The sequence below is a fragment of the Actinia tenebrosa genome, unplaced genomic scaffold (assembly GCF_029948245.1).
Source record: "Actinia tenebrosa isolate PJP-AT-01 unplaced genomic scaffold, QUT_ActTen_1.0 PGA_scaffold1__47_contigs__length_23844297, whole genome shotgun sequence".
NCBI lineage: Eukaryota > Metazoa > Cnidaria > Anthozoa > Actiniaria > Actiniidae > Actinia > Actinia tenebrosa.
The window spans coordinates 21,766,837-21,781,146 of record NW_028292578.1 but is presented as its reverse complement, the minus strand read 5'-3'; the positions used below and the strand labels follow the sequence as shown (position 1 = coordinate 21,781,146).

Sequence of the window (14,310 nt, the reverse complement as noted above, 5' to 3'; positions counted from 1 at the left end):
TGACGTAATACAAGGCTCAGTTCTTTTTAGTCTTTTGCTCCACAGGTAGCCCATTCATATTCATTTTTGCGATTATATTAAAAGTTAAAAAAATGTTTTTACTAATGATTTATTTATTCAATCAAACGTCTTTTTCATTACCTCTGATACATTATTTTAAAAACTTGTATAGTTAAGATAGACGCCTAACAAGTGTTAATAGGGGAATACCCTGAAACGTGACAGATCTCATCGATTACGTTGCGGAAAGTCGATCAAGAAAAAAACATGGCGAATAAGAGTTATGATTACCTCTTCAAGATACTTCTTCTAGGAGATTCTGGTGTTGAAAAGTCGAAAATATTGTTCAAATTTGCATTCAAAGATGATGATAATTTCATCTCGACCATAGGTGAGTAATGAGCTTTCGAGACTGTTTTAGATTTGATAATCTGAGTGAGCTGGTTAACTGACTGCTTCCGGTCCAATGATTTCAAGCAAGAAATTTTGTGTTAATGAGATGTGTCACAAAACATTTTTAAATCTGATTTTTAATTGTGATTTTTTAAGGAATTGATTTCAAGATCAAAACCATTGAAATACAAGGGAAAAAGATCAAGTTACAAATGTGGTTAGTGCTCCCCTAAACTTATTATTATTGTCAATATTATTCCCCTTTTTATAAGGACAATGTCCAATGAATTCTTGAATGACTTTAACCTTAACGCCAATGTAGCAGAAATTTAGAATTATTTAGAATTTAATAATAAATGTATAGTCTTAATATAATATTATATCAGTGTGAAGAGCTGGACTCGTGTTTTGAGCTATTAATCTATTATAAAAATATGTTTTCATCGATAAATAAGTGATTTGTACATATATTTGTTATTTTATATTCAAAATCTCCTTTTTATAATTTATCTTAATAAATTATTTAATATGAAATATAGTCATTAGCAATCTCAATTCAGTCAGTTATTATTATTATTATTATTATTATGATGATGATGATGATGATAATGACTATATTTCATATTGAATAATTTATTAATTTAATTAATAAGAATATTTATAAGATCATTTTTTTAGATTTAAATCTTTTAAGATTAATAATTTTTAAATTAAAAAAAAAATCAATAATTAATAATAACAATAATCTCTAATCAATAATTAATAATTTTTAAATATTTATACATTTTTTCAAGATTGTAAAAAACGAATAGAATTTGTCCATTATTTAAATATGAATATGTTAATATATAATACTTACAAAGAAGAAGGAATTATAAGATGAAAAACTGACTAATAAGGAAAATTGAAATATATATTAAATATATAACTATGTATCTTTATCTAAAAATCTACGTTAATAAGCTAAAAATCTAAATTTATAAAATGGCGCTTTCAGCAACCTGAATGTCTAAGTCTATGTTGTTTATATCATTATAAGTTCTTTTTATAGTCCTTGAGCCTCGTAGACATACAAGTGCAGATCTTAACAGAGAGAAACAAGTCTGGGCCCTAATCCATGCCATTGTTTTGTGGTACTCTTCACCTTTCTTTCGGGCTATCAGTTCAGCAAGCCTGCTGTGATATGTTTTGCATTCTTTACTCATACCTCCTGTTGTACAAAAGACAAGGGGAGTAAATGTTCCATGTTCGATTTCGTTTACTCTTTCGGTGTATTTCCGCTTCTTGTCATTTTCATGTAGCTTGTAGATTTTGGGTAGATCTAGATCTTTGTACGTATCTGCATTTGGGTGACAAACCCTTACGTCAAAAAAGGCAGAACGTTGCTTCTCCCAGAAACCTCGTGCATGGATGTCAAGTCTTGCGTCTGCAGCTTTGTTTGCTCCTTTGCTTAGTTTCTCATCTGAGATTGATTGTAACAAGGGCTCAATCTCTACGTCGTTGCATACTGTGCTAAGAAGCTCAGCCTCCAGATTGCGTAATTCGTTGTGACGTTGAATTACGAATCCACCACGTTTACATATCATTGCGTGATCGACCGAGAAATCTTCACCACATACACACTTTGATGGAATGTCTCTGAAAGACCAATTATAACGGAGACGTAAAGCGTCTCTAAATTCTCTCTTGTTCAAGTCGAATCATTTTTAAATTAAATAATAATTATTATTATATAATAATAATAATAATAATAATATTTATCATTATTATTATTATTATTATTTATAACCTGCAGTAGGTTCTGAAGCCTTCTACATACCCATTCCTCTCTCTGAAGTATGCTTCAACACTTATGGAAGTAGTGGAGTACTAAATTTGTATTTCTTTATAAGGGATACCGCTGGCCAGGAAAGATTTCATACCATCACAACATCTTATTACAGAGCAGCAGCGGTAAACAAATTATGAATAATATCCATACTTTCCATAGGGAATCAATGTTGCTGGGTCCGGCTGCCATAGTGGTGGTGGATTCATATTACCTCACCTTGGGGTCTCAGGCAAAGGGGGAGGGGAGGGGGTTTGGACATGGCACGCGAAGCATCAAGGGACAATGTAAAAATTATCTTCATTAGCATATAGACTAGGGTCTCTGGTTTAAGAATCTTCATTACTTGTAAGAAGAGTTTCAGTTAGGTTTCTCTAGCCCTATTCCAGGGTTATTCTCCATGTTTTCTCATTAGCCTAGAAGTTGTTTCCAGCCGGGTAACAATATAAATTTGAGACAGGTCTTTTCTCAACTTATATCTGTTGGCCGGGGAGATTGGAATTTTCAAAGGGGTGGTTCTAAGGAGGTTTTATTCGTGAGCTTTTATTCTTCTTTTCAACTTTGTTTCACTTTATGTCTTTGTATGGGAGGGAGGGGGGGGGATAAGCTGAAGATAAAGAAACATTTAATTCTTTCAGGGTATGATGGTGGTTTATGATATCACTCAAGAAAAGACATTTGAAAACATCTCAAAGTGGCTAAGAAACATTGAAGAGGTAATCTTCAATTTAGTAAAAATAAATTAAAATTGTCTTTAGAATATTACATCTACCCCATTATTTCGGCAATGATTACATACATCCCCTGGTGTACACCAAATGTTTTAATAATTAACCCCTCTATGTTTTTCTGCAACTCCCCAAACTTTTGCCAACCCCTAAACTCCACTCCAAGCCCTTAATATTTAATGAAAGCCATGTTCTTATATTTGAATGTAAAGCATTTTTTCATGAGATATAATGTAAAATAAAACTAAATTAGAAATAAAACTAAATTATAGTATAATTATGTAAATATTTATAATATGAAAATGGAAAATAAAGATTATTACAGAAGCCAGTGACACATCCATGGGTTCCTGGGGTGGCCAGGCTCTTATTTGAAACAAGCATGTGATGTTGTTGAGGGGAGACAGAGGAGGGAGGGATGATTTGTTGAAGTTAGCAGAAAGTGATCGCTTGTGGAGCCTGTCGCACTTAAAAAGTCAGGTATTAAAAAGTTGTAATGTTTGACATAAGCAAATATAAATAAATATGATTTGCCATTACCTACAGTATGCACCAGAAGATGCTCAGGTAATGATTGTTGGAAACAACTGCCATATGGAGAACAAAAGAGCAGTCACCAAAGGACGAGGAGAGCAGGTAGTTTAACCCATTTTCATAACTACAAAGCCAGAGCTCCATCATTATCACACCACCATAATGGGCACCACTAACAACACCATTGTCATTGTCACCTTCAACATCATCACCCTTATCATCATCACCACCAACCACAATTACAATCATCAACATTATCACCACCACTAGATGCATCCTAGCAAATTTTTTGAACCTCACCTTGGACATGTTCAGTTGCTCATTAAAAGTAGAAAACAGCTAGTTTTCAAAAACTTTTTTCATGATTATTTGGTATTTGACCGAAAGTTTTGGCAGCAAGATTTTGAAGGCTCACCATCTATTTTTGAGCTAGTAATCCAACTGCAATGTTCAAATAGGTAAACTTTTGCCGCAAAAATCGAAAAAAATACTTTTTTTCGATTTTTCTCCAAAAATCTTGGAGATCCCTAGAGTGCTCCTTATGCTGGTTCAACCTAGGATCTCCACCTTGTTTTGGTGTCACGTTAAATTTACGAGGCTTGCAAGTCTAGTGTAAGTTCTATGACTACTTGGAACCCTAGGTTTCAAAGTTATGTCAATTTTTGAAACTTGAAAAAAAATTGCCTAAAACATGACGCAAAATTATGAAACTTGCTAGACATGGTTTTTGAAGGTTAAGAAGAAGCTTTGCAAAAGAATCTGCATGAATTTCGTAATTTTACGCAAAATACAGCTGATGGTAAACTTTTTGAACATGTTCAAAATTGTTCTTTGTCTCTTTTCGACTATAAAATATATCAAATAAACGACAATAATTATGGATCAGATAAAAAGAAGCTTCCTCTAACAGCCTATGAGATTTTTTATGCAAAACAAACGCATTTTGATTTTTTATTCAACACTTTAGGGGAAAAATTGGTAGCATATAAATCTTCCAAAATTTGTTTCGAATGTTCCATACCTTGCAATACAGCTTAAAAGTGAACAAATAGTCGGGACAAAGCATTATAAGTGGCTAATTTTGGGATAATATTGAAAAAAATCGAACTTATCCCCAGGTGGAAATTCATGAAAAAATCAAATAAAATACCATGCAATTGAATTATAGCTGGGATAATGTATTGAGTAAACATCCAAAAAGTATGCCTATACTTTTTGAAGTTCCTGATAGATATTCTGGACATTTTAAATAAATTTACGAAACCCCCGTTTTGAAGGGGGAGGGGAGGGTTAGGGTTAGAGATACTTGAGATACCGGTTGTATCGAGACTCAATTCTCAGATATTATTTTTTAGGATTCAAGACTTTTTTAATAGCTAGGACCTATCTTCATGCCTTACTCTGATTTTTGATGAAAGGTCATCTAGCTTATCGGCCAAGACTATCTTCTGAGATGTACATGCTCTTGAAGAAGTAAAACAACGCCAGGCCTGTGGTTTTTAGCAGTAAAGGAGAGAAGTTTGATTCCTCTGCAGTAGGGCGAAGACCTGTCGAGTTTATAAAGAAAGTGAAATCCAAAGAAGATTCACCCTCACATGTACTTGAAAAACATCTTCACCAGTAGTGGCAGGAGAAGAACCCAAGACAGAAGAAATGCACGCACAACTATTGGAACACAATCCGTTAAATGAGATACTCTTTTGCCATTGACTGCACAAAGAAATACATATGCATTTGATTTTTTCCTAAATTTCCATCTCAGAATAAGTTCGATTTATTTCAACATTAACCAACATTAGTCACTTCTCATGCATTTCTCTCGACTATTTATTCATTTTTAAACTGCATAGCAAGGTAGAAGCAAGTGTAGAGAACCATTTAAGGCTAGGAATCATATCTGCTCTTGGACATGTAAACACCCAAAACTGCTATGTAAAACGCAATATGAAATTAAAGGAGCAACTGAGTCACACAACAACAAGGAAACGTCCATCAAAACCTAAGGAGCAGACTGTATCACTAGCTGTAGAAGTGGAACAGATACCTATGTGGAACAGATACCTATAATATTTGTCCTAGACTCACCTATATCAGTGCGAAAAACAAGTCAAATGATGACCTACAAAATTCAGCGATAGAGCAGACGAAGAAAGCAAAGCCTTAATTTGCTTGAGACGTGTTTCTTTTAAATTACACCAAAGTATCAAGAAAATACAAAACAGAAACAAGAAGTCAAAGATTTTGGGAATGCTTAATGTCGAAGAAAGAAGGAGAAGAGTATCATATATTATAAAAAAAGCTAGCCAGAATTACTGTACCACGGAGTACTCAGTATTGATCTGCAGAGCCTGGTTTATATCAGAACTGGTTTCCAAAATCAGCAATTGAAACAAGGTCATCAATTTCAGAACGACGTTCACAGATGAAATGGAGTGCAGAAAACAGTGAAGTTATAACAAATGCATCTGGAGAGGACATGAAATTTAGAAGATTACAGCCAAGAAAATTTAGAATCCTAGAAGGTTTTGAAAACCAATTTGGATGACAGGGCATGACGACAATGGTGCTTAGAGAAAGTCCGCACAGAATGGAAAAGAGTTAATGAAAAGCTGACAAGTTGGAAACCAACGCAAGCCATGACAAAGTAAGAAATGACAAAACCAAATTTTATCAAAAGGAGTATATCTACTGTTAAAACCCAGGACTTTAGCATGGTGGTGTAAAAAAGTTATAAATACGTTAATTAGACTAAAAAAAGTACATAAGAGGAAAGAAATTCAATGGGGAAATACTATTTTGTGAAGGCAAAGCTCACCATCTATAATTTCCTAAGATATGAGGAAAAAACAAAACAGTAAACTTTTTGAACATGTTAAAAAAGAGCACCATGTTCAAATACATTACTTAGAAATAGGTAAACTTTTTGAACATGTCAAAAAGTTTACTATGTCTAAGTAAGAATTTTGAACATGTTCAAAAAACTTACCTACAAACTAGGTAAACTTTTTGAACTTAGGCAAGAATGCATATGGCCACCACCATCATCGACATCACCACCACCTACATCAACTTCACCCCCATCATCATTATCATCATCATCATCATCACCATCAGCAATATTACCATCACCATCACCGCCATCATCATCATCATTATCAGATCACCATCGTCATCACTACCAACATTATCATTATTAATGCCTTCGACATCACCACCATGCATATGATCAGCATCAACAGCATCACTACCACCACTAGCATTAACATCATCATCATCATCATCAACATTACCATCGTCGACACCAACCACATGCATAAACCTCAACATCACTACACACAACCCGATACCACCATCATCACCATCGCTTGTTGCTCATTACAATCAAAATACATTTTTTCTTATCAGATGGCAAAGGAAAATGGCTTACGCTTTTTTGAAGTGAGTGCAGAGACAAATGAGAATATAAACGAAGCATTCTACACTTTAGCAGAAGATATTCTAACAAAACGACTGAGCAAAGACAGTGAAGAGCTATCCAGCAACGTTAATGTTCGGGATAATCCAGAGGCAGACCAAAAGAAAGGTTGCTTAATAGTTTGAAAACACCGCATCAAAGCCAAGGGTAATAATGAATGCAACGCTGATACGTGACAGATAGATTAATCAATTTACAGTTGTTGTTTTTAAAATATTTTTTATTGAATTTTTTTTAAATAGCAGCCAGGTTTAAGAAACGGTGAAGGAAAAAACGTTAAAACTAGCTTAATCCAAAATTGAATCCAAGGGTAATAATGAATGCAACGCTGATGCGTGACATTTAGAGTATTTTTTGGAAAATAGTAGAGACAGCTTAAAAGAGCCGGCTAAATATAACACGATTTATCAAATCAGTTACTATTATACGTAAATAGAATAAATAGAACGAAAGCCTAGGATAATGACGTTAAAGCCGGTATTTCAAAAAGTCAAAAAGTAGTGTTGCAGCCACTGAAAAAGTTGAAAATGCGATTTGTAAAATTAAAATTAAAGTTTTATTCTTTAGTAGCAACTCCCCAATTTTTGGCTTTATTTGCAGCAACTCGTCTTGCTTGCTGCATGTTCCTTATGGACCACGTATTCCTTTGACCATGATGCTCTGCGGGTTTGTGCTTTTCTTTTGATATAGATATTATTACTATTTATCATGATTTTTATGCATATTTGAAATTTTGAGTTCATGATGCGAAAAATTCTGCATAAGTCAGCGAATGATGTCTCAGTGAAATCAACCAAGACAACTCGTCATATTTGAAAGCTTTTATGCTGTAAAGTACTCAATATTTTTGACCAGTAGATAGACGCCACATAAGGAGGGGAGGGGGGAGGGGGTAGGGTAGAAAATGTTTTTAATACAAAATTTTTTCCATACCTCAACCTAATAGCATTTATGTTTTTCGTGTACCTCCCTTCAATCGTTTAAAAAATCCTCCCAATCCTCCTTTTGACCTTTCAAGGCACCCCATATTCCACTAAAAAAAATTGAGGGCCCCACATTTTCTCCTCCACACCCCCCTCCCCTCCCCTCCGACATAAATAATGACTGGTCCCTAAACACTAAAGAGATATATACTATGATGCGCTTCGAGTTTAGTTTTTCAAAACGCATCCCACTTGGAAAGGATTGAGTATGCCGTTCCATAAGTATTTTTCTTTCTTTTTCTTCATAACAGTATTTTCTTCGTCCAAAGTCCTAATGTCTCCGGTGGAGGTGAAATTATATTCTAGCGATTTTTGTGAAAAGTTTGACCCGAAAATACGTCACAAGACACGTCACAACTTACAAGCACTATAAGAGCCAGTCTTTTTCGGACTGGCCATACCTTTGGGTCCCCAAAGAGTATGGGAACTAGGCATCATTGTATTGTTGTATCATTCACGAAGATAACATTGAAGAGGTAAACAAAGAATTTCTTGGCGATCCAAGGTAAGTATACCATAAACCCTAGTCTAGAATAAAATCCCCAAAAGTACTACTTCGCTCTCATCTAACACTTTATCTACACTTTATCTTTATCTGGAATTCGATCAGATTTCTTGAAATAAAATTAAGTTTATTGACTGTATTTTAAATTTTTGGACTCAATAATGTCATGATACAGGTCAAGTCATTTATTTTTCACTCAATAAAATGTCTCCGTCTTAGGAAATCTTTTATTCCTCCGTCGTTGAAGATTTAATTCGACGAAATTACGTTTGTTTTTACTGAATTCATCTGGTATCTATGAGTGTTTTCAATTTCAAATTGTAATCAATTGAAATGGTCGATAGATTATTTGTCCCAAAATATTTTTATTCGATCATGACGGTAGGGGGCTTCTATTAAGGGACTTAATTTCGAAGATAGATATACCGGCTGAACTAAAATAATCCTTTTAGCTATATAAACTCATCAACAAGGCTGTTCTCTTTAGAGGGAAACAAAAGCCATGTAAATTTATGCCATGTAAATGATTGTTTTGCTCTGTTTTGTTCTTATAAAAAAAGTCTATTGCAATGCATATTCTGATATTTCTCAAAACAGCATAAGTTGTTTATCAGTTAAGAAAATGGCAAAGAAAAAGTCGATATAACGAGTAAAAATACAAAATATAATTTATAGTGTTGTCATACATGTTTCTTTGTCACTTCATCATATGCCTCTATTGTGTGGAACATATTCTAATGCTAATTTCCAGTTTTGCATATACAATGAAGATGATGCTGAATTTTTTTTTAAACAAGTTGTTTTCTCATAATTTTTTATTGTTACTGCCATAGAGATGATCTATCTAAAACTAGATACAAGAAATATTTACAAATGAATGTCATATGAGTGGGTCTATATTCATATATTAGTCAACATTGATTCTCTAACTAAGAATATAAGAACATAAGGCCAGCTGTTCTCTGTATCATTTATTGTCAAAATTTCCTTTCAAACATATCCATCTGTTATTGATGTTTTTTAATATTCTGCTTCCATGTTATACCTTCCTTTATTCTCTTTTTGGTTCAAATATCCCCTATCCCCATCGACTCAGGGCATTCAGAATGTTTTAGAGTAGGTTGGCCATAAGTCTGAACATAGCTGGCTGTGATTCAATACAAGGAACAAAGGTGTTTCATAGAAAAGAAAAAAGAGCCAGCGGCTAACAGTGTAGCATTCGCAGGAGCTCCAGTGGCCACTGGCTTATTCTGAAAGCCCTGATAACTGCAAATAGCATCATGTAATAATATATCATTTATTATATTGTAATGATAATAAATTATCATTTATTATATCATGTCTCTCCATCAGTGCTCTGCTTTACAATGATGTGTTCAAACCTAAAGCTCAGGCATTTGGAGAATTAGGGGTTAACAAATAATAGATCAGACAAGAAAGAGTTTAAAAGATATTATCAAACTCATGAATAATTCATGAGGAAAACACAACAGAAATCACGACCGTGAAGAGTATTGCAAATCTGATACAAAACTGTGTTCATTTGCATAAACTTTAAGTTGGATTTTCTTGGCCAAATTCACTTTAATTTTGAAAATTTTAGAAAATTTCAGCTACGCCTTGTGGTTGTATATCTGATACAACATGGCCACTCATACTGTATATATTACATATATTGCCCAAAAATATAATGGTTTGCAATTGAGGCAAGTTTTATGGTGACATGTAGAGTCTGAACCCCAGCTCAAGGAGAAAATTGTGCTTCACTTCACTGTTTTATCTTTTTTTCTTCTTCAATGCATTATTTTGTTACTGTTTATCCAAATTCACGTCTTCACATATCATAGTATGCAACCATTAAACAAAGAAATGACACATGGTCTGAAATAGAAAACCATTAGCCCAAGTGGATGTGTGCACACTAACTTTTCTATTTTCTTTTCTTTATGTGTTTAGATTACTTCTTCTCCCGCCACTAATGTTGGGTCATGGCAAGTTACTATAACAGCAAGAAACCTTACAACAGGAAGCCCATCAAGGACATTAGTTCTTGTGAGACATGATATAGACAATTTTAAAAACTGGCTTCAAATAGAAAATGGCCTATCCATACTTTGTTCCAGACCGTCTGGTCGTCCACCCTCCCCCAGAACACATCGAACGTGGTCGAGTGAAACACGTGATCATGAGAGGAGAGGAATTCCAGTCATTTTCCTACCAGTCTATCTCAGAGAACCTATTACTCCAATACATTAAGCAGACCACTGATAATCTCGTACTTGATAAGATCATGGTTGTGTGTTTTCGGCCGTGTGCGAAGGGTGAGAGTAGCTACATATCAGAAGTGCTCAGACGTGGTGTTTCTCTTGATGGTTCTACGTATCGATTCCTGGGTCAATCCAAGTACCGACTTCGAGGAAAGACATGTTATCTGGTCAGTGACTCAGATCTTACTATTTACGACTTTTTGGCAAAGTTTATCAACTTTGATCGAGTTGAAAATGTTTCCAAGCGAGCGGGATGCATTGGATTGCTGCTTACAGGGTTTCAACAATCGCTCTCTCTAAGACAAAATGAGTACGTGGTGATCAAAGACGTGCAGAAAACAAAGTACAACTTCACGAGAGGGTGTGGCTACATGTCCCATCTATTTGCTGCAGAAATCCAGATGATCGAACAGCTCCATGTACCACCCTGCGTTGTTTTGATGTTGTATCAAGGGTTTTATGGCGTTCTCGTTATTCGTACTGATTTAAATGCGGCCAAAGTTGAGTTCCGAGAATCTATGAAGAAGTTTGAGATTGCAGACGCGAGGCTGCGGAGTGACCTGGATACCTTTGCAGTGTTAGACTACTCAAGGCCTTACACCATTGGCTATCTTAATTTACAAAGTGTGATGCTATTGGCTGATCGAGGTGTGTCACATGACTATCTCAGACAGCTGCAAGAAGATTACTATGTTATGTTGGATAACCTCCGTACAAACAGATCTCGGGCGGCTTATTTTCTGAAAGCAACCGGCAGAGCAGAACTGTTTTGTAAACTACAAACTTCTGGGCTTCAAGAAATGCAAGATGAACTCGAAAAACTCAGACAAGCTGAAATTCAGAATATGAAGCATGGAGACCAAGTTGAAGGTGGCAGAAATCTTCCTAACTCTCACTACGGTCTAAAAACCCGTCTACGAGTTTTCGTACCCAAATCCCGTATAGTCTTTGGTGTTTGTGACCCATACGAAAAGCTTAAATATGGTGAATGTTATTTTAGTCCTACGATGTTTGAGGAAGAAAAACAGGAGTTGGCCGCCGTTGATAGAGTTGTTGTAATGCGTTACCCTTGTTATCACCCGGGTGATGTTCGTGTGTTACGAGTTCAGAGGAAACACCCTGAGTACAGCTACCTTGCTGACTGCATCGTCTTCCCAGTACACGGGCCGCGACCTCACGCTCTGGAATGTGGAGGGGGGAGCCTAGGTGGGGACAAGTTCTTCGTCACGTGGGACACTAACCTTGTCCCACGCTGGAATGTGTCCCCGTATGATTATGCACCTAAACCTCTGAAACAAGTAGGAGATCGTCTTGCACGAGGTGGTCAGTCTTTCTCGCAAGTCAGTGTGCGTGTACGTCAACGTGCTCAAAACGTCCTTCCTTCAGTGTTCGGTGATCCCGATAGCTACCAGAAGAAACAGAAAGTCAAAGTCCTCCAAGAACTAGCTGAACACTTTGCTAGTACGAATTCAGATCTGGTGTGCAAGTTGGATGCGCTTTTTATGAAATATGCGTCAACTAGTGGTCCATCGAGTAAAGAATGTCGTCAACTGCATAAATCCTTAGTGAGTTCATTAGCAGGAGATGCACGCCAAGAGGAGATAGAAAAGACTTTAGAAAAATGTGACAGTGATTTGAATAACCCAAATACACTGAATACGAGTTCTCGTCGCACGCCTTTGCGGAATCTTAGCGTTCGATTGGGCTTATCGAAGCCTGATTTCAAGGCCGGGGATGATGTATGGGAAGCGATGGAGAGACGAGCTAGGGAATTCCTGGACCAAACCACTACGCAATCACCACCCAAAGCGCAGCTTGCGACATTCGACGCAGTAGAGAAACGGCAATCCACGGAATATCTTAACCAAGCAGCTGGACAGTCACCAGTCAAAATGCCACTTCCAACACTTGAAGATTAGCCCAATCTGGGACAGCTAAGAAAGTGTGCATTAGCGCCTCTTAATTTAAGTACAATCATCAATATCGTTTTTTCTAACTCTAACACTGATTTGACTAATCGCGCATTGAGAAAACATGTTCGTCGATGAAACTGTTTTTGAGAACCCGCTCGCCAAATATTGGCCGGTGATGACTCAGTTCTGTGTGGCTCGGAAAACAAGTGACTCGGGCATTGGCATTTTATTAAACCAGATGAATTAGAGCATAGTAAGGTTTGATATAGAGCAAGAGCAGAATGGGACACAGGAGTCTATAAATATGTTGCTTAATATTTCAATTTTTTTTCCCGGTCCGATCGTTTCTACTTTTTCCATTGTAGAAAGTATAACAAATATTTAAAGGTCCCCCCCACCATGCTTGCGACGGTATATGAATCAGTAGAAACGCGCGCAGTAAGCTATATTTGTGGTAGTAGTCCACGGATTTTTCAAATTAAAGTACACCGTGGAACAAAACACAGTACACTGGCACGGTCGCAGGATTGTTAACGTTTTTAAAAGCAATCCCACACGTGATATCACTGCTCAGCTAAAATGCTAGGTCATTTACCCTCAAGGTCACACCACGGCGATCCGCACCGTGAGTTTTCCACAATCACACATTCTTACTCGCAGTATAGCAGACGTATGGAAACGCAACACTCAAATGGCTTTAAGATTCAAGGATTGATGTGATTGGATTATAGCCGCGTTCTTGTGCTTTTTGATTGGTTTGGAGCAGTGGAATCCATTTTAGAATCACGACAACAAAAAAAAAAAAAGAAAACTAGGTAAACAAAACAATTTATTTATTATTATTATTTAAATAACATTTTTATTTTTTTTGAATTTTATTTTTATTACTTCGGCACAAATTTCATGCAAGTAAATTTTGAACCCAGAGTTTTTATATATTTTGTGTATTTCATTTTGTATATGCATTAAGTTATTATTACATATATATTTTGTATCTGTAGTTTTAAAGTATATTGCCGTATATATCTTATACTTACGGGGTCAATAAAGCTGGATATTAAATTATTATCCTACATTTCTCAACGATTTTGTTTATGATTATAATAATGGTGGTGATGATTATGATGATGTCTAGGGAGATTGATGGGGTGGTAATTATAATAAGGAATAGTAGTGTTGATGATAGCGGCAAAGGTGGTGGTGGTGCATGGTAATGATGATAGTGGTGATGAAGATGATGGTGGTAGTGGTGAAGATGATGGTGGTAGTGGTGAAGATGATGGTGGTAGTGGTGAAGATGATGGTGGTAGTGGTGAAGATGATGGTGGTAGTGGTGAAGATGATGGTGGTAGTAATGGACAGCTAGAAATCCATAGCCTGCGTAGCGATTCAAAGGGGAGGAGAGGCCTGTGGGGTTGGGTCGCTCCCCATCACCTCCCCCTTCCCCCCCCCCTCTCAGTGACCCGCTACGCAGTAGAAAACCATTCTGTGTTGAAGCTCAATTTTCTTTACGCCTATGAAGATGTGTCAAAGGACGTCGAACAAGCAACATTATTTACCGTACCACCTTAACACATTACTTCAACCAATATTACAATCAGATCTAATGAAGATTTTAGCCACCGTAAAGTGATCCACCTCATTTCCATACGGTATTCAAATTAGTCTGACCTTGTGATCGAGG

The 14,310-nt window shown here is 36.2% G+C and overlaps 2 protein-coding genes across 2 annotated transcripts; both read left to right on the top strand.

The window, feature by feature from the left end:
* Positions 1 to 75: 75 nt before the first annotated feature.
* LOC116288453 (ras-related protein Rab-10) lies at positions 76 to 7,527 on the top strand. The gene is made up of 6 exons (XM_089033431.1): positions 76 to 391; positions 550 to 610; positions 2,286 to 2,346; positions 2,860 to 2,937; positions 3,496 to 3,585; positions 6,889 to 7,527. The coding sequence occupies exons 1-6, from the start codon at positions 268 to 270 to the stop codon at positions 7,081 to 7,083; spliced, it is 609 nt and encodes a 202-aa protein (XP_088889557.1). The 5' UTR covers positions 76 to 267; the 3' UTR covers positions 7,084 to 7,527.
* Positions 7,528 to 7,561: 34 nt separating this feature from the next.
* On the top strand, positions 7,562 to 12,879 carry LOC116288436 (uncharacterized). Its single transcript, XM_031695221.2, has 3 exons — positions 7,562 to 7,624; positions 8,193 to 8,446; positions 10,403 to 12,879. Exon 3 carries the CDS (start codon positions 10,545 to 10,547, stop codon positions 12,630 to 12,632), a length of 2,088 nt encoding a protein of 695 aa, XP_031551081.2. The 5' UTR covers positions 7,562 to 7,624; positions 8,193 to 8,446; positions 10,403 to 10,544; the 3' UTR covers positions 12,633 to 12,879.
* Positions 12,880 to 14,310: the final 1,431 nt, after the last annotated feature.

Bases quoted from the DNA above. Each gene is read 5' to 3' on its own strand.
- LOC116288453 (XM_089033431.1), top strand. From the start codon at position 268: ATGGCGAATAAGAGTTATGATTACCTCTTCAAGATACTTCTTCTAGGA. The intron at 611-2,285 runs GTTAGTGCTCCC...TTTCTTTATAAG, and splicing joins AAGATCAAGTTACAAATGTG to GGATACCGCTGGCCAGGAAA. The intron at 2,938-3,495 runs GTAATCTTCAAT...CATTACCTACAG, and splicing joins GGCTAAGAAACATTGAAGAG to TATGCACCAGAAGATGCTCA.
- LOC116288436 (XM_031695221.2), top strand. From the start codon at position 10,545: ATGGCCTATCCATACTTTGTTCCAGACCGTCTGGTCGTCCACCCTCCC.